Raw genomic sequence first — 20881 nt, 5'->3', positions numbered from 1 at the left:
TGAAATTACCCTGCACACTGTGTGTGTGTGTGTGTGTGTGTGTGTGTGTGCGTGAAGCTCTCTGAGAATTCTGGGTATAAGTCACAAAGACTTATAATTACCAGTAATATTATTTATGAGATATTTAATTCCACTTCTCCTGTGTGTTCATAACTTGGAATCTGTGATTTCTTTCTTCCATCTTTAACCGAAAGGACAATTTCAAAGGCATTTAGAGACTTTGAGAGTTTGACAAGGTTTTTCTGGACATGATGCGTAGTGGGGATCTAACCTTTTGTGGGAAAATAACAAAAAGCATGACTCTGAATGCCATCAAGGGCAGTCCAGGGCAGTGACTGTTGGCTGACTGCTGTCTACAGACTACAGAGAAGTGGCCACTGCTTCTTTTTTTTAGGATTGCTGTGGTGGCTATTATATTGTTAATGACATCTACTTGCCGGTGAGTTTAATTTTAATGCTTTTCCATACAACTACTTATTATTCAGCAAAATCAAAGAGGCTGATTTAAATTTGAATAGTGTGTTTTCCTGCTTTTGCCTTTTTTTGGAATTGCCACAACCTCAGACAACAGCAATCCCTAATGTGTGCTCCCCACACCTGTATGGCATGTTTACAGCACAGGCTAAAGTGTGGCTGCTGCAGGGCAGGGAGGGTCATTCTTAGACATTCCCAGATGTACTGTTGTGGGCTTTGTACAGGCTTCTTAAACTTCAGTTTCTTCTTCTGGAACAGGAGAATTACTAATGTCAGAGGCATTGGGGTGGGTAAAATAAGGTGGAGACCTAGCGGGCTGCATTCCCAGGAGGTTAGGCATTCTTAGTCACAGGATGAGATGGGAGGTTGGTACAAGATACAGGTCATAAAGACCTTGCTAACAAAACAGGTTGTGGTAAAGAAGCCAGCCAAAACCCTGCAAATCCAAGATGGTGACAAGACTGACCTCTGGCTTCTCACTGCTCATTATATGCTAATTATAATGTATTAGATTGCTAAAAGACACTTCCACCAGGGCCATGACAGTTTACAGATGCCATGGCAATGTCAGTTACCCTATATGGTCCCAAAAGGGGAAAAACCCTCAGTTTTGAGAATTGCCTGCCCCATTTCCAGAAAACTCATGAGTAATCCACCCTTTGTCTAGCATAGAATCAAGAAATAAGTATAAGCTGTTGAGCAGCCCATGCCACCGCTCTGCCTATGGAGTAGCCATTCTTTCTTCCTTTACTTTCTTAATAAACTTGCTTTCACTTTATGGACTCACCCCAAATTCTTTCTTGTGTGAGATGCAGGAACCCTATCTTGGGGTCTAGATCGGGACTCCTTTCTGGACCCCCTGCCAGGTTGTTTGGTATGATTAGATAAAATTAATGGATGTGCAAAATCTCCTCACTGTTACTTTTCACAGAACTCTCAGTACTAGATGACAATTTCCCGTTTTTTCTAAACTCATTGCTCTTAACTTCCAGGTTAAGGTATTTCCAGATATTTCATTCTACTCCACCTGTGTGTTTATGACTTGAAATCTGTGATTTTTTGTTTTCCATCTTTAGCCAAAAGGACAATTTCAAAGGCAGTTAGAGGCTGTTAGAGTCTGAGACAAGGTTTTACTGGACACGGTTAGTTCTATTGTAACTAATGACTGTACTAAAAATATACTTCCTAGATTCCACACCATCCAATCAATCATCAATCCATGAAATTATAAGCACCATGGGCCAAATACTATCTGAAATGCTAAGCAGCACATGTTGTCTAATTTGATGCTAAGACCCTCTCTGATATCAAGTAGATATTACATATGCCTTTTTTCTTTTATTATAAATGTATATCAGGAACTAGTTAATACTCTTCATCTTTTGTAGAGCACCCTCATCTCCAAACCTTTCCAGTTTGTCTTTTAATGAACAGAGCAAGTAGTTTGTGTTGCCAACTGCCTAACTTCCTCTTTCTATCCATAATGCTATCTCAATTTAATGCCTCCCATGGTGGGAGATGGTTGCTAATTCAGGTCACTGGGTGAAGTAGTGAGGAAGGACTCATTTTCTCCCTCTTCCATCATACTCTCTTAATGCTTTTGCCACCTGGGCATGCATTAAATGGCCCCGCTCACCTGGCCATCTGTGCTCATCTCGTTAGAACAATACATGGGTTGGATGCACATCTATGAAACGTGGAAGGAAGCACCCTTCTTTTAGAATTGAATTTTTCACTCTTACTGCCCAGGCTGGAGTGCAATGGCGCGATCTCAGCTCACCGCAACCTGTTTTCCGCCTCCCGGGTTCAAGTGCCTCAGCCTCCCCAGTAGCTGGGATTACAGGCATGTGCTACAACACTCAGCTAATTTTGTATTTTTAGTAGAAACGGGGTTTCTCCATGTTGGTCAGGCTGGTCTCAAACTCCTGACCTCAGGTGATCTGCTTGCCTCGGCCTCCTAAAGTGTTAGGATTACAAGCGTAAGCCACTGCGCCTGGCCCCTATTCTTTCTCCCCGTAAAAAAAAAAAAAAATGCCTTTGACTTCTCTCTCACAATTCATTTTGCATTCTCTCATCTTTTAGGAACAAAGAATTCTTTTAGCCCATCGCCTCCCACTTGCAATCCTTCAGCACCTGACTATCTGAAATGAGTCAATTTCTCATCTCTGCTTCTTTCCCCAGAGTGCGAGCCATCATGTCTAATTGCAGCTGTCTCTCACTTGGACTTCCTGCTTCCACGCCTGCCTCTTTTCATCCTGTTCTCCACACAGCAGCCCGAGGGATCTTTCAAAATTAAAGTAGATCATTAATGTGTCTTCTTCTAAAACTTCTACTAACACTCCATTGTTCTTGGAATAAAATCTAAACTTTAAACCTTTACCTTTTAACCTTACATAAATGGGCCAATCCTATTCACTAACTTGGTTTCTTTCCACTTTTCTTCCCTCACTTAATTTGATCTACAAACACTGTCCTCTCTTGATGTGCTAGGTTTGGTCTGACTTTAGAGTCTTGAGTTGGCTGTTCCATCTACGTGAGTGCCTGCATTGTTCTTCCCTCAGATCATTACAAGGCTGGCTGTTCCTCATTCTTCAAGCCTCAGAATAAGTATTCCTCTCTTAGGGAGACTGCTTGGGATCCCTCTATCTATCCCTCTATCCCTTTAAATTCCTTGCTAGTTACTATCCTATTCCACTACTTTCTCCTTCTTCACAATACTTATTACTCTTTGAGATATCTTGTTTATTAGTTTACTTTTTGTTATTTAAATATCACCACCAGATTATAAATTCCCATAGGTGAGGGATCTTTCTGGAGTTGTCCATCATTTATTTCTGATGCCTGTATTGGTGCTTGGCATATTGTAGGAAGTAAAACAAAATTGAAGGAAAGGAAGAATGAATAATTGTCCGTGTGCCTGAAATACTTAGAAGAGTATTTTAAAATAATGGTGTCATGAAGTTCTTTTTAATGCATATAGAAAGTAGTCCTTTTCTCCAGACTCTGTTGTCAGCCAGGTAAGACCCAATTTCTATAAATATCCCCCAAGGGCATTTCAGGCCTGGTGTTAACATAGTCTGCCACCAAGACCTTGTTTTCTCAAAGGACGTAAGCCCTTTACCTGCCTCATAGAAACTCTAGGGACTACAGATTTTGTCTAGACTAAGAAAATTTAATTGTTTTTCGGGGGGAAAAAGGGAAGGAAAGGATGAAAGGAAGAGATAGTTAAGGAAAGAAAGAGATAAAAAGAGAAATATTTCAAATGAGGACTAGCTCACCAGTAAGCACAGTGGTGGGGATAATGCTATATTTCCCACAGCTGTAGTTTGTCATCAACTATTGCTAAAAATCCTAAAGAGAGGTTGGATTTTAGATTTAGATTCTAGAGCATATATCTGTACTAATCAAGTGAACAAAGTATTTTTCTAGTTTAGCTAGGTTTCCATTAGGTTGGTACAAAAGTAATTGGGGTTTTTGCCATAAAACCGGTTACTTTTGTACCAGCCTAATATAAATTCACAAATTGGCATAGAAGTTACTTTTTTTTGGAAACAGTAAACAAAACTTTGTGCATTCCATGTGTATGGAATTCTTTCAGCTCATAAGTGTAAACCCTATTTAGTACACCAATATTGCAACTCCAAAGTGTATATGATTTCCTGGCTATATTATTTTGAAGCAGTTAATACGAGTTTCCAAATATGCATCTAATTTATGCCAGAAAATAATTTATCCAGTGGAAGAATATGACTTCGTTCAGTTGAAGGTAAACCACTAATCTTTTCATATGTGTATTAAAACTATAGTTTTCCGTGACCTGTAGTTATAATATTTCTAGTCATGTTAGAAGGCATTAACAATGGTGTGCTTATAATGTATACAGTATTTGCAAAAAGACCCTATTTTAAGTCAGGTATCTCTTAGAGTTCAATACTTGGGTTAATAATTACCCGCAAGAATGATTGAATGTATTCTTATTTTAAAGATGTTCTGAGCAAGCTATTTCTCTAGATAGCATGCCTATGGTTCTGCAATTCTTAGGGAAATTGAAAGTCTGCTGAGGATATTGAAGTTATCGCTGATTGATGCATTTCCCATAACGCACCTTAAACTTTCAGCACTGTTTCATCATACTCTTAAGGTGTCCTTTATAAAGGAAAATACAAATGAGAAAACGTAATGAATTTACACCCATGCATTAAACATATCATGGGTAGTACTATTGATTAAAATGTAAATATATTAAAATAGAGTAAAATTATATTCTTACAGGTATTAGGCCTTAGTCCTATAAACACAATATTTTCAATTATTTGTCTATGTGCTGTTTTCTACTGCTGTGAGGTTATAGTTGCTGAATAAAATCTCTTAAATCTGTTGACTGATACTTTCTGAGTAACAACCTTTGTGTTGCAAAGTTACTGACTGATTAAAGAGTACAGATTGTATGTACTTCCAAATAATGAGTTTATTCCATTTGATTCAAACAACTGTGTATAAGTATTTTGTCCATCCATTGTCCATTATTGTATGAGACTTTGTTAATGTTTTCTGTTATGTTTTATTTATTGCCTTATTTGCAAACTGGATAAGAGGGCTTTCCAGAGTTAAAGAAAATAGTGAGTTGGAAAATAACACAAGGGAAATAGGAAGTGTGGAAAACACAACACAGACTAGATCAAACTCTTGAGAATGAAAAATAGAGATAATAGTCGGATATCTGTGGAGTGCAATATCAAAAAGGCCAGTCCTATCACGGTCAGGGTATTCAACAAACATTCTGTAGTGTGTTCCACACATATTTTGTGTATTTTAAAGACAGGAATAGGGAGAAAATATTTTAAAAATGTATTAAGGTCCTAGGAAAACGATGTGAAAACCAGTATCTGATTTGACTTGGTCATAGCCTGTGTCTTTCTAGTGACTCAAATGCAATGGCCATGCCCTCTCTAAGGATTGCTTTCAGTTTCTCACATTTTAGTCCATTTTTGGTAATTTGCCTGAGTTATTTCCTTGTGAAAACCAGTAGCTGATTCGACTTGGTCATAGCCTGTATCTTTCCAGTGACTCAAGTGCAATGACCACGCCCTCTCTAAGGATTGCTTTCAGTTTCTCACATTGTAGTCTATTTTTGGTAATTTGCCTGAGTTACTTCCATTTTGTGCAAAACCTGGATTCGAATTACTAATATACTACCATCCTAACTCTGGCACGTGACTTACAAAGACCTTCATGATCTGGTTCTGGTGATCCTCTCTAACTTCATCTCCAAGCATGTGCTTCAGCTCTCCTCTTAAACTACCCCAGACTTCTCATCATGTTCTGAGCCTGCCATGTCCTTTCCTGTCTCCATGACCTTGCACAAGCTGTACCTGTCCTTGCAGTGCCCTTCTCTCCTCTCCCTGGGAAATAAAACATGGTAAATCTGCAACCAGTTCAGCTTGCTTGGCTAGCTTGTTTACCTGTTAATGGGAATAGGAGGAATTCTCATCTTATAAAATGAGATATAATAAATGATAAAATATTATATAATTATAAATCATTTTATCATATATTATCTATAATAGTAACATTTTATCATATGTAATATATTAATAATATAACAATATACATTATTTTATTATTATATGTAATAAAATAGAAATTACTTACTATATGTAATAATAATAAAAATGAGAGAGAATTTGAGTTTGGTGTTTGTATGTGACTGAAAAATCTCAGGCTTGGGAATCAGATAAGCTTAAGTTCAAGTTCTGGACTAAGTGTTGATGTGCCCATGACCTTGACAAATTTATAAATTTCTCTCTTCATTCTGGAAAGGGAAGAAAACATTACCTTTCAGGGTTCATGTGAAGATCTAATCAGACAACATTTATGAGTGCTTATCATTTAACCAAAACATCAACAATTTAACGACTCTTACCCATAACTTTAATAATGTAAATAATTCCTATTAATAATTAGAATAAGGCCGGGCACAGTAGCTCACGCTTGTAATCTGAGCACTTTGGGAGGCCGAGGCGGGTGGATCATCTGAGGTTGGGAGTTCGAGACCAACCTGACCAACATGGAGAAACCCCGTCTCTAATAAAAATACAAAGTTAGCCGGGCGTGGTGGTGCATGCCTGTAATCCCAGTTACTCAGGAGGCTGAGGCAGGAGAATCGTTTGAACCCAGGAGGCAGAGGTTGCAGTGAGCCAAGATCACACCATTGCACTCCAGCCTGGGCAACAAGAATGAAACATCTCAAAAAAAAAAAAAAAAAAAATCAGAATATCATAACATTGATTTAGAACACTTTGTGTATCTAAGTACATAGAATAAAGCACATTATAATATACATTAAAAATCTGCCGCAATTTCCCCAGAATAAATTTAAAAGTGGTGTAGGTCCCTGGGAGACTAATTAGAGAAGAATGTGATCGAGTAGTTTCTAGGGGGTGAGAGTGTCATGTGAGACTATTCCTTACTCCTACCAATTATTTATTACACATTCTATTGTTTTAGACATTGCATCAGAAAGAATTTGTGGGAGAAATTTAATAAATATGCCTAATAATTTGGGATTGTTCACACTTTGAATAACACTTTTATACACTGGTGTTTCATCTATAATATTGTGATTAGTGTTGATTAAAGCAATAGGAAAAAAACATATAGAAAAGTGTAGGGAAAAGAGATTAAAAATAAAAGTTACTAAAAAAAGTTAATAAAAATAAAAGTTATTAAAAATAAAAGTTATTAAAAAAAAAAGAAAGGCAGGTGTAAGTGAAATATGAGGAACCACTATGGGCAACAGAATAGAAAAGTAGGGAAAATTGGTATCAGAAAGAGTACAGAATTTTGAGCCAAGATATTTGAGTTAGAATCCAAATAGGGTAAGCACATTTTTTGTGTGTGACTTAAAAAATAAATGACCAAATAAAGATAGACTAACCCTATCTATCATTAGGCAAGTTTTGAAAATTCTGATTCTCCTATAGAAGTTTCTTGAGAGTAAGGGTAAATATACACATTCACTTGTGTCTATTTTACAGTGTTGGGAAATAGCTAAAAATTTGATATGATATGATTTGCAAATAAAAAGAGTGCATCTCTTACTAAGGTATTTCGTTATAATGATTATTTCTAATTACTGTGGCTTTGTGTTTATAATTACTGATTCTAGGGTATGTCCATGTATGCTTCCTTCATGGTTATTCCTTTTTTATTCTTCCACCACTAAAACTAGAAATTTAGACTGTACTTTATTGCTCAGGGAAGGCAGAACACAAAAAAACTTTCTAGAGTCCTCAGCTTCTTGGCTTTAAATTCCAAAGCTTTTTAGAGTCATGGCTTTCAATGGCAAAATACAGATGCTTGAGAGACGAATATTTTTTCTTTCTTTTTCTTTACTTCTTTTATTTACCATATTGGTCTTGAACATTAAGATCCAGTAATGAAGGACACAGAACATCCAGTCTTTCCACAACCTCTAGAGAGAGTTAAGGGTTAAGCATGTATGATGCCCTCAAAGCAGTTTTCCTGAACCTGCTGAGAGTGAAATGTGAGAAGGAAGCACCCTGTCCCTTTGGTATTAAAACTGTAGAGGGAGAGAGGAGGTGGAAATTGCTAAGAGAATTTGGGAGACTGCCTAAGCAGAAGTGATTCTTGTCTCGAATCCTAAAGTCCAGCTCAATGAAAGGGCAAGTCTCTAGGAGAAGCAGGGTCTTGATGTGAGGGAGGCGATGGTGAATGGGTGAGCTAGACCCAGGGCCTTTGTCAGCCTCGAATCTGCCTGAGTTCCCAATAGGTGAGGAAGGACACTTGAGGGCTTCTGTGCTCTCCTGAGAAGGCTATGAGCAGATGGTGGTGGTGGTCTTTGGTGATAAGCATGTGGATTAGCTGGAGAACAATGTGGAAGAGTCGTTGAATGCTTTGATGGGTGCTGGTGTCACCCATCCCTGCCAGAGTGAGTTAACCGTCAGGAGTAGCTGGCAAAGTGACTGGAGATGTTCACCTGTCTACCTGCCTCCTCAATTTTGATGTTTGTGAAGCTGTCACTGAAATCAGATGCTGTTGGTCAGAAGGGTAAAAGGGTAGAGAAGGTAAGATTTCTTAAGTGATTGAGATTGTATTTTATACACAGTTCTACCAAAAAGACACCTCCACTCATATATATGTTTATCACAGCACTATTCACAATAGCAAAGATATGGAATCTATCTAGATGTCCACCAACGGTAGATTGGATAAAGAAAATATGGTACCATGGAATACTACACAGCCATAAAAAGATCATGTCCTTTGCAGCAACAGGGATGTAGCTGGAGGTGATTATTCTAAGTAAATTCGCTCAGAGACAGAAAAACAAATGCTACATGTTCTCACTTGTAAGTGGGAGCTGAACACTGGGTGCATGGGTAAACACACACAAAAGGATGGAGATAAGAGACACTGGGGATTCCAAAAGGGCGAGGGGTGTGGCAAATTCTGAAAAACTGCCTATCAGGCACTATGTTCATTACTTGGGTGATGGGATCATTAGAAGCCTAAGCCTCAGCATCACACGATATACCCATGTAACAAACCTGCTTATATACCCACAAATGTAAAAAAAAAAAAAAACAAAAAACAACCAAACAAACCCAGATTGCATTTTAAAGAAAAAGTGCCTGATTTTAAAACCAAGCTACTTTGAATTAGCAAATTTAAATGTTCTATTATTTTATGTAGGAGTCATGAGCTCTGAATTTTAGTCATAGAAACATAAAATGTAATTTTTGCACATCTGAGGTTTGTGGTCTATAAACATGAAAATGTTTACACTATATATCGTACCTGGATTTGGTATGCTTAATGATGGCAAAAGATTTAAAGTAAGTGTCTGTGTGTGTGTGTGTGTGTGTGTGTGTGTGTAGTAGTTTATAACATTTCCTTCTACCCTCAAACTTCATGTCAGAGAATGCTGGCATTACCTTTGTTATTATTCCCTGAACCCCTCCCCAACCCCATGCTTTCTGAGGAAAAAAAGGACAAAAACCGAAGGGTGGATTCTCCTGAAAAAATTAGAAGTAAATTTTGTGTTCGAGATGACCCTGTGCAGCAGGGGAACGTGTGTGTCAGGAGTGGATCAGGAGTGAGGGGCTGAGTGATTGAGGAAACAGAGGGGCAGAGAGGGAGGCCAAGGGGCCTTGGATCAAAGAGAGAGAAATAGTGAAGAGTCAAAGGCAGGCCAGGTGCAGTGGCTCAATCCCAGCACTGCGGGAGGCTGAGGTAGGCAGATGGCTTGAGCCCAGGCATTTGGGACCAGCCTGGGTAATGTGGTGTGTCTTCCTCTCTATAAAAATTTTTTTAAAAATAGGTAGGCATGGTGGCATACACTTGTAGTCCTAGCAACTCGCGAGGCTTAGTTGGGAGGATTGCTTGAGCCAGGGGGCAGAGTTTGCAGTGAGCCAAGATTGCATCACTGCACTCCAGCCTGGGCCAGGAGAGCAAGACCCTGTCTCAAAAAAGACTCAAAGCCTCTAGGGGATTGAAGAACAGAAGAGGGCGTGGGGCTGCTATTTTTACTAGCATAGGAACTTTGAAAAAAGGTGCCCAAGAGCCAGAAGCGCTACAAAAAGCTTTGTACAGATTTTTCCCATTAAAATGGATTTGATAGACAAATGACTTGCCACATTATTTTGGATCACCACTGAAGACACATGCTCAGTGGTTGAGAAAATATCAACAAACCAAAGCAGTCCCTCTTTCCTGTCCAGGGAGCTTAAACTGCTGTGCCGCAAGTTCACAGGATCAGGGGTAACGACTGCAATTAGAAGGGCAGAAATAAAAATCTAAATTTGACTTTGCTAAACTGGCCACCTCTGCTGATCTTAACACAAAGAGGGAGGTTAAATGGAGGTTAAGAAGCTAACAGAAAGCATGACTGATGATGTCATTGTGTCTAAGTTTGAAATGTGTGAGAAAGTAGAAACATTTATAAACCATGAGGCAGTTTTGCAATTTCCAGCAAATCAGCCATAACTGAGAAAGTAAAAACGGCAAATCTTCTGGACCATTGAAAATGAATCAAACATTTCTAGCCTGCTCTGGGAAAAACCCATTAAAATATCAAAAGGCTGGGGTGAGCAACAGAGGGTGAGAGAAGAGGATAAAAAGAAACTGAGGTTTTGCTGGGCGCGGTGGCTCAAGCCTGTAATCCCAGCACTTTGGGAGGCGGAGATGGGCAGATCACGAGGTCAGGAGATCGAGACCATCCTGGTTAACATGGTGAAACCCCGTCTCTACTAAAAAAAATACAAAAAACTAGCTGGATGAGGTGGCGGGTGCCTATAGTCCCAGCTACTCGGGAGGCTGAGGCAGGAGAATGGCGTAAACCCAGGAGGCGGAGCTTGCAGTGAGCTGAGATCAGGCCACTGTGCGCCAGCCCTACAGAGCGAGACTTCATCTCAAAAAATAAATAAATAAATAAATAAATAATAAATAAATAAATAAAGAATCCGAGGTTTTATGAGTGAAGACAATGGCAGAGTGGATTCTGCTGTATCTCAGAAGCCAATGTGTGATGCACCTGAGAACAGTTATTTTCATTAACTTATACTTGCGATATGTGCCTGGAAAAGGCTTCCAAAAAAGCTTCCTAGGGCAGTTTAATCTGATTTCTTTCACTAGATCCAGACACACACACATAAATTTTGTTCAAAATTTGTCATTTCATATCTATTTGCATGTTCTATTTTACACTGTTTTAATTTAAACTCTGTAAAGTAAGATTTATCTGTTTAAATGGCTACACTACAGGAATCTGCAGGGTCATAACTTGCTTGTATTATTAGGATCAGTTGTTGGAACCAATTTACACAACACCGAAAAAAATCGACCAAAAATGTCCATGAACCCAGGTAACTGCAAAATGAGGGAGGGCTATAATCTGCAAATAGTATGTTTAACAGGCAGCTATTCCCTATGAAAGTCCTCCTTCATGAGGAGGAAGTATTTACTAGGGAAATGAGCAGAAATAAGAATTTGGGTTGCAAGATTTGGGACCAAGACAGGAGATTTTTCTTTGTGAGTATTTTGTCAGAAGGTGTGGTGAGACTAAGGAATACAGAGAATCGTTAAGATAGGAAGGATAAATTAAGCACTAAGGGACAAAGAGGAACTGGTTAATTAGAACTGGAAGCCAGTATCTAGGTTGCTTAGCCAGGAAAGGGAAAGCTTCAGGGAGTCCAGTTGGCACTAAATAGACAATCTGTGGGAGAGAAGCAAAGGAGGAGAAACCAAGCATGTAGCAGGATCAAAACTTGAAGGAGTTTGGGAGCAGTGGCTCATGCCTGTAATCCCAGAGCTTTGAGAGGCTGAGGTGGGTGGATGACTTGAGCCCAGGAGTTCGAAACCAGTCTGGGCAACATGGTGAAACTCCCATCTCTACAAAAAATACAAAAATTAGCCGGCGTCATGGCACGCACCTGTGGTATCGTATACTCAGGAGGCTGAGGTGGGAGGATCACTTGAGCCCAGGAGGCTGAGGCTGCAGTGAGCTGTGATCATACCACTGCACTCTAGCCTGGGCCACAGAGCAAAACCCTGTCTCATAAACAAGAAAACAAGCAAGCGAAAAAAGAGATCAGACTTTCATACTAGCAGAGTTTATAACCAGTGTGGGATTTATGTTTCACCGTATCAGGAATGAATACCTTGGGGTCGTTTAACGTAACAGTGAGGATGCTCTATGTTGCTCTGTGAGTGTCCTTTCAATCCCCACAAAGGTGAGGATTGAAACATGTTACTCTGTCTCAGGAAACTGTGTGTGCTGGAGTGGGGAGAGGGAAGAAAACAGTAAGTTTAGGGATATTCGACTCCCTACGACCAGGGCCTCCACTGTCCGCCCTCTCTGGCACCTGCATAGGCAGAAAGACAGAAGAGATGGCACTCTTTTTTGGTGGGAAGGAAGAGGTTATGGGAGCGGTGAAGCACACAGGTATTTGGTGCCTACATTATCTGGGGCACCCAGAAAAAAAGACTCTGGACACTAGAAATGTCTGATAAATTCTGATAGCCTATAAATTACTCCTGAGAAGTTGGCAAAGTTTCTTCTGCTGTAGCAATGCTCAGTCTCATTTTTCAACCTGTGGCACATGAAGCCTCTCTCACTTTAGAGGGGTGACCCCAATGGCCAAATTCATGATTTGCATGGCATGTGATGAAAAGGGCTGCCATCTTTAGAGATGACTCTATTGTCTGGGGAATAGGATAGGAGCATGGACTGGAGAGGAGATATTAATAGTGAAGACATCCACTGGGTGTTGACTTACTCTGAGCATTTTTTTTTCTTTTTCTGACACAGGGTCTTGCTCTGTTGCCTAGGGTGGAGTGCAATGGCACCATCTTGGCTCACTGCAACCTCTGCCTCCCAGGCTCAAGCGATCCTCCCACCTCAGCTTCCTGAATAGCTGGAACTACAGATGCTTGCCACCATGACGGGCTAAATTTTGTATTTTTTGTAGAGATGGGGGTCTCGCCATGTTGCCCAGGCTGGTCTTGAACTCCTAGGCTCAAGCAATCCACCTGCCTTGGCTTCTCAAAGTGTGGGATTATAGGCATGAGTCACTGCCCCCCGCCTTACTCTAAGCATTTTTAAAGTCCCTTTCATTAAAGTTCCTCTGGGCCTGGCTGCAAACATGGTGATGGGCAGGTGCCATGAGAACCTTTCTCTCCTTGGTTGTGAGAATGATTTCAATGTTTTTCTACAAGGTAGGTAGGTATGTGAAGAGGGATTATACTAGCTTAGTGTAGTGGCAAAGTCTTAATCATTGAGGCTAGGATTTTGGTAGATAATAAATTTATTTTAATAATTTCTATCTAGGTTCTATTTTCAAGTGATATTTTACCCTTTTGATATTTCTTGCCCTTTTTGTCCTACATATGAAATTTGGAGACCCACTTTTAAAAGTGAATTAAGAATAAGGAGCTGAAAACTAAAGGGAACACAGCTATATGGCCTTAGTTTCTTTCTATGTGAAAAATGAGGATGTTGTCCTTTACAGCTTTACCTTGCCTTCCAACTCAAAAAAATCTGATTTCTTATGAAACTGAAATTAAAAATAGTACTTGAGCGACATTAAATAGAAACTGTCTAAGTAATAGCAATTTGCTCGAGGATCAGACTGCGGGAAGTAGAAAAAGAAACTTCATTTTTCCTTAAATGAATTAGATGAGAACCAAGGGAAAAGATTAGTAGGAGACAACAGCATAACTATACATATATATATGTATAGTTTTATATATAACTATACATATATATGTATTTTTTATATATATATATAAAATTTATTTTTTTGAAGATGGAATCTCGCTCTTGTTACCTGGTCTGGAGTGCAGTGGCACGATCTTGGCTCATTTCAGCCTCTGCCTCCTGGGTTCAAGCGATTCTCCAGCCTCAGCCACCCAAGTAGCTGGAATTACAGGTACCCACCACGACACCCAGCTAACTTTTGTATTTTTAGTAGAGACAGGGTTTTGCCATGTTGGCCAGGCTGGTCTTGAACTCCTGACCTCAAGTGATCCTCCCGCCTTGGCCTCCCAAAGTGCTGGGATTACAGGTGTGAGCCATGGCGCCTGATGAACTACATGTTTTAATCAATGGAATAACTCATATAATTACATGGCCTCTCAGTTCAAGTGGATACTCAATTCTCTAACAAAAAAATTATTTAATATCTCAACAGCTTTTTGTTTTTTTAAGTGTGAATCTTACTATTAAAGAATATATCAGATTATCTCTGTTTCATTTGTAGCTAATCATGTGGGTAACATTTTGGTTCAACTGAGCACCCTGTCTAAACGTAGACCTAGGATTGCATTTGGAAACAGGAGCTAAGGAGAGAGAGAGAGAGAGCTGTGTCCATCTGCACTGGAACTCAATGAGAACTTGAGTTCCTGGAGGAATCTGGGAGAGGAGTCGAGGAAGAATGATGGTGAGAGAGAGGTGGAAAGAGTTGTTGGCACAATGGCCAGAAGCAAGGGCTCCAGGTGGCCTAGACCAGCTGGTGAAAAGTCCCAAGAGTACCATTCCCAAAGATTAACTCTCAGAATTTTTTTGAAAACATTGATGATTTCCAAAAGGCATATTCATTATCATAAAAGATTGAAGAAATCAGGAGACCCAGTTAATTTAGGTAGTACTGAAATAATTATAAAATGAATCTATTTAACAAATCTAATAATACCCAGGCTGTTATAAAATACAGTTATTTAGTAGGAAAATACCAAGTTCTAACATGAACAACATGATATCTCACTTTACACTGTCCTTTTTTCCACTTGATATTTATTTTTGTTGTGATAGAGAACAAAACCTAAATTTGAAATATTCACAACTTGCCCCTGCTTATCTCCAAAGAAGGAAAGAGCTTTTGGTTTAGTGGTAGGTCCTTGTTGTTTTGATCACAGAAATAGATGAAGCTGTAGAATTTAAAAAGATGAGAGAGTACTGGATCACTACACATAGGCAGGAAATAGAGCTATTGGGGTTGTGGGGCTAATAAAATATCCAGGAGGAGGGAGAGGTAAGCTAACATAGGAATTAAGTCAATATTTATGGGCACTTGCTATATGTATAGCTAAGTGTCATGTGCTGCAAACAAAAGTGCTTTCTATATAGTCAAATTATTTACATATACTAATTCATCAGTTGTTGGTGTACACTGAGGAATGTATACAAAGCAGATAGCACCAGCTCATAAGAGGAGATATAAAAACTCCTAGCATGGATTTGTTGAATTTGCCTTGGATGGGGAGGCCCTCACTGTAGGTGGTGGAAGCCCTGGATTTACCAGCTTTGAGACCTTGGACTGGTCAATATTTCCTTATGGATTAATATCTAAAATAGAGAAAGATCTAACTTGCTTGAAGGCCAGTGAGCTAGGTCAGGGGTCTGTTAAGGTCACTTTAAATTCTATATTATAATTTAAGAAAGTGTTAGAATCAAATCATGTTTAACAGCATAGGCTTTTTAAGGAGATAGACTTGGATTCAAATCTCCTTTGCATCATTACTAGGAAGTGGTGCCAGGAATGCTACCAGATATTTCTCATTCTCTGTTTCCTATTTTGTAAAGCGAGAATATCTCATAGGGTTATTATAGGAATAAAATAAGATCATGTTTGTAAAGCACTTACATTGTTCCTCATCTATGGAGACCTCTCAATAAATGGGAAATAGAAAAACAACTACACCCATAAACATAAGGATTGAAATCAAATGGTCTAAATGCTTACAGTTTTTCAGACAAAAAGTTAAATCTAACTAGAATACTCAACTCCAGGCATTTTAGTTTAACAAGTTTGTACTAATGTGTGAAACTGTGCTTGAAAGACTATTTAGTTCACAAACATAATAATTTCCCTTTATGTAGATCAGGGTGCATTTGCACAGATTCATTAATTTTCCTTCCATTTGAAACTTAAAAATATGATTCAAAATACATAGTAAAAAAAATACAAAATTGCCAGCAGCCCCCACAATATAAGGTGGTGAGAAGTTATTTAATTGGTACCATGCATGTTACTCGGGTGAGGGATAAGTCCTGACTTGACCACTATGCAATCTAGGCATGTAACAAAATTGCACTCATGCCTCATACATTTATACAAATTAAAAAAACCCAACCGCCCCCAAAGTATAAGGTAGAACACAGTATACCTCCGTGGTTTGCATATTGGTGTGTTTATTCTCCCATCTTTTGGAATTGGATAAATATGCCCACATTCTCCTTTTCCATGTACTAACCAAGCTAACGGTCTGTTCTGGAATTGTCTCTTCCTTTTCTCTTCTTCATAGTTACAGAAGAAAACTGTTACAAGTTATGAGAGTACTGGCAAAGGCCAGGTAGCCTGGTAAGTGTCTCTAGGAGTCTGAAAGTGAGGACCTTACTAAGCTGGGCCAGTCCTTGGCAAAATACTAAAGTGGATCAAGCTTATGTTTGAACTCCTTCTATTTCTTGTATCTTCACTTGTTCCCTGCCTATCTAAAACATTAAGTAAAAGAATTGTTTTGCTTAGTGAAATCATTTAAGAAATAATAAAGCATTGTCTGATAAGAACTTAAGATACAAGTTGTCCTGGGGATTGCTTTTTAATTACAAATTTTGAAATAATTATATACTTACAAGAAGTTGAAAAAATAGTATAGAGAGATCCTATACAGCTTTCACCCAGCTTTCCTTAATCTTACATAATTTTAGTATATTACAAAACTAAAAAATTAACATTGGCACAATACAATTAATTAGACTATGGACAGAAGGATTTTTAAAGAGTGAAAAATTCTTAAGGCTAAAAGGAAATCTTTTGTGTCTTAATGTCACCTCTGTTTGTGTGGACCTCAATTTTTGCACTTGTCTTATTGAATTGAATTTTAGATCAACTTGCGGTCTTCTCCATTCTATCCCTTCAGAGCAGGGACCATGCTTACTTTAATAAGATAGGTGAATAAAGCATGGTCACTGCTCTGGCATGCATAGGTATTTTTGGTTGAAAGGATGACTAATAGTTGCTTACGTCTGTAACGGGCTTTAGAGTTTTCAAAGCCCATTTATACACATTATGGCTACTGAGAATTATCATGGTCTAGGGGAGAGAGCACGGGCTTTGAAAGCATTCCAATCTTGGCATTTATTAGCTCGAGTCTTGTGACAAGGCATTGAATGTCCTACCTCATGTGCTTAATTGTATCCACATAATAGAGTTGTTGTGAAGATTCAGGAGGTAATTTTTGTAACAAAGAATGGAACACAGGAGGTCTGAGAGGTAGACAGGGTAAAGGATTTGATTGCCATTTCACATGCTCAGAAGAGGTAAATCATTTGCTGAAAACCATAGAACTGGTACATGGTAGTGCAGCTAAGCATCTTAGGTTAGGTGTCTTCCATGATATCACATCGCCTTTCCTGTAACAGGAAAGTGGATATAAAAACAAAATAAAACAAAACAAACACACAGAGAAACAACCACCATGGGGCATTTACAGAGGTTTAAGAATTTGTCCTTATGCATGGTTGTTGATTTCCGTTGCTGTGTGCCCAGGAAATTCTCACTTACGTGAAGCCTGGGTGAGGGGCTAAACTCAAGGTGAACCCTGGCTGTGGGTGCTATTTCAGGGGGTCCCTGACAAGTGTTCCCCCACCCTAACATGCAATTAACACCATGTAGCTAGGAATTGGCTTGCCAAACTTTGCTGCAAATGTTTATGCCCTCATTTCCTGGGGAAGGCGTGGAAGGATGAGAACTTGGAGCTCTCAACTTACACTACATTCCCAAATTTTCTTTTGAATCAAAAGGGAAGTTAAATTTAAAGAGACAGAGGGTTTTGGCATCATCATGACCACCATCATTATTATTTCCTGCTCATGAATAATTATTAACAAAAAGGTACATGTAAACATGGAATTTTTTTCCTAACCTGAAATGAGTGGTAACACAGTGGTCAAAGTTGCTTCTCAACCTGCCCTAAACACCTTTTATATACCCTTAAATTCTTTATACTGGAATGACTATTCTAGAAATATTCCTCTGGCTTATTTAATCTATTCATTTCATTGAAATGGAATAGGGAAGGTAAAATATGGTATTATTTTTTGAAGCTGTTGGCCATAAATGTCAAAAGCTCTGGTAGTTTAAACATGGAATTATAATTAGAAACATTACATTTTCGGTGGTGGTTTGCAATTTATTGTTTTCCCTTCAGTTAAAAAATAGGAATGTCAGTAATCAAGATTAGAGATGGAGAAAGCTAGGACTAGAATATTTCCCTGGGATTCTGAATAGTTTCTGTGGTTTTGATGCCATCCTTTAATTTTAACTCTAGATGAGATGGAGTAGAGGGAAGGAGGAAAGAAGGAGAAAAAGGAAAATACAATCACTTTGACACACTGCAATTGGGAGAGTCAGGATTGAAAGTTACCCTGAGACATTCCTTAATAGAAGAGCTCAGAGTTAACAAAACTTATGCAAACTTTTAAGAGACAGAACTACAAAAAGGCTTGTTAACTTCTAAATTAGTGAAAGCCCACATTCCCGGAATCATAAAGGACTAAAGATATCCATAAAGTTTTGTTCTTGGTTTGGCTTTGACTTTTTCATATTTATTATCTAAGAAACAAAAATATTTTATTTCTATCTACATACTATAAATCAAATGGAGCTTAACACACAACAGCTGTTTCCCTTGAATGTAAAAAAGATTTTCTGAAAAATAAACCATAGCACACGTAGAGAAAACAAAATTTGTCATTATAGTAAAAATAACATGCCCACTTGAAGCTTCTTTTGTGCCTATGTTTTTCATTGCTTTGTGCTTTCCCTTGTTTTTCTTTCAAGGAACAGTGATAAATCTTGCTAAATAAAAAGAGTTTTAAGAATGCATCTCCCTGCCCAGAAGCACACCTATGATAGCAAATCACAAAGGATAAGGGCGACAGAGCATTACAACTACACAGAAACTGGCACAAATGTGAGGACTTTCCTAGGATTTTTCAATGAACATATTCCTTGAATACAGTTTAAGAATCACTACTCTTTAAACATTATAATGTTGCTTATAATATCAATTATATGAATTGGTTATTATGAAGCCTAGGTTTACATGGCACATCAGTCTTGCTTCACTATTGACTATGATAAGATATTACAGTTTTTAATACAAATACCAGACATTTACTAAGAAGAACAATTCTGAAGTGAGATTACAATTTTATCAGTAAATGCATTTTATCTTAAAAGCATAAATATAAGGAATAAACATTTGTGCTTGCGGTTATTCCACAAAATACTAAGGTATACAAAATTAGATACTGAGCATACTTACAATATTTTCCAATAATTAAGATGTAGAAGAAGACAGGACCAGATGTCATTTCCTTCTCTCTGAGCAACTGATTAATGAAAGTGAACAAAATTTGGTCTTGGTTTCTGAATCGCATACAGCTCACGGTGGTTGTGTGCTATTTCTGTCTGCAATCTTAGCAGCTACAAAGCAGTCCTCCCTCCTTCCACTCCCATTTCCTTTCTCTGTCTCTTTCCATTCCCTCTTTTTTTCTTTCCTCCTTTCTATTCTCAGGATCTCTCCTCCCCGCCCTCCTTCTCTAAATGTCCTAATCTCCTTCTTTACACATACGCACGTGTGTGCATGCACACACACACACACACACAAAGCTGAGCAGCAATAAAGTTTCAGAGAACACACAGGATATCTACAAACGAGGGTGTATACAAACTCTGAGAAATGTCTGAACTGATCAAAGATACACTACCAGAAAGAAATTGAGCTAGAGATATCTCATAAGCAAAAACATATTTTTTCCCCTTGTGACATAGGACTAGGAAAAGAATGGAATTACACAGGGCAAAATGCCTTTGTGGAATTAACTATGGGGTAGGAATTAAAGTGTAACTACAGCAATCGTTTATAAACTGTTTGAGTTTGGGAATTCGAACAATAGGATATTGTTGAAAGAAGAATACAAAAGAAGAAAACAACTTAAAATCCTTTTGAACTTGTGAATTTTGCTACAATGGAGACCATGACATGTCACTGGATGTCCTGGAGCAAAGCCGGCCTGGGTTTAAATTATAGGTCCCCTGTGACTTTAGAGTTATGCAGGTGCTGACTCTTGGCTGAGCCTTGCTTTTCTGGAGCAAAATATGTATGCAACAAGGTAGCTCTGATGGCCAGCACAGGGCATAGTGAGGGGTGTAGGTCCTACTGCATTACAGGTGATTATTAAGCGTCAGTCATTCATGTGGTGATTTTTTATTATTTGACCAGTTGGGGAAAAAGTATGAAAATGCAATGAACATTTCTGTAGACTGCATTTTCTTTTAACCAGACTGGTTCATTCTTATTTTGCAACTTGCTGATGAATTTCTGGAACAAATGAGTAGTAGCTCTTTGACATGAGGAATTTATTTTTGAGGTTAATGCTCCCTACTTGTAGATATACAAGTAGAATCTGCTTGGATTACATATCTGTACATCATTGACTTCAATATAATAAGACTATTTCTAAATAAGGGCTAAAAGGTTATACTAACACTGCTTCCTCTCCCCATAAATATAATTAATTCCATGAAAGAAGAATTATAGAAATCTTCACAAGTCCTTATTCATTTAGCAGTAGATTTATTTAGTGAAGACACTGTTCTTTCGATGGACATGCTTATGGTTAACTGAATTTAGTCCCATAAAATGTTCACTATTTTTAATAATACTTGAAATATTTTAAGATTATTATGTGGGTGGTTCATAGATTTTTTAAAAATTTATTTAGAAATAGTAGTTTTTTGGAAGGATGCTGTGGAATATGTCAAGGGCAGTATCAGAAGGAGGACCCATAAGAAGCTTCTTAATAGTAAAACTGAAGAAC

General features: G+C 38.4%; 1 protein-coding gene across 19 annotated transcripts in view; it reads right to left on the bottom strand.

Moving 5' to 3' along the window:
* The window catches only part of RXFP1 (relaxin family peptide receptor 1), a 124735-nt gene extending 105001 nt beyond the window's left edge, over positions 1–19734 (bottom strand). For 17 of the 19 annotated variants that reach the window (XR_012435190.1, XR_012435191.1, XR_006698356.3 and 14 more), the window contains exon 1: positions 19324–19734. Coding sequence is in view for 11 of the 19 variants with exons in the window: in XM_015450973.4 (XP_015306459.2) it covers positions 19324–19438 (115 nt within the window). In the remaining 8 variants the exon portion in view is untranslated. The remainder of the gene's footprint in view (positions 1–19323) is intronic. The other 2 variants (XM_005556180.5, XM_074040676.1) reach the window with 1 other exon arrangement.
* Between the last annotated feature and the right edge of the window lie 1147 nt (positions 19735–20881).

Source organism: Macaca fascicularis, chromosome 5, assembly GCF_037993035.2.
Source record: "Macaca fascicularis isolate 582-1 chromosome 5, T2T-MFA8v1.1".
Classification (NCBI taxonomy): domain Eukaryota; kingdom Metazoa; phylum Chordata; class Mammalia; order Primates; family Cercopithecidae; genus Macaca; species Macaca fascicularis.
The sequence above is the reverse complement of the archived record's forward strand: the minus strand, read 5'-3'. Positions and strand labels throughout refer to the sequence as shown.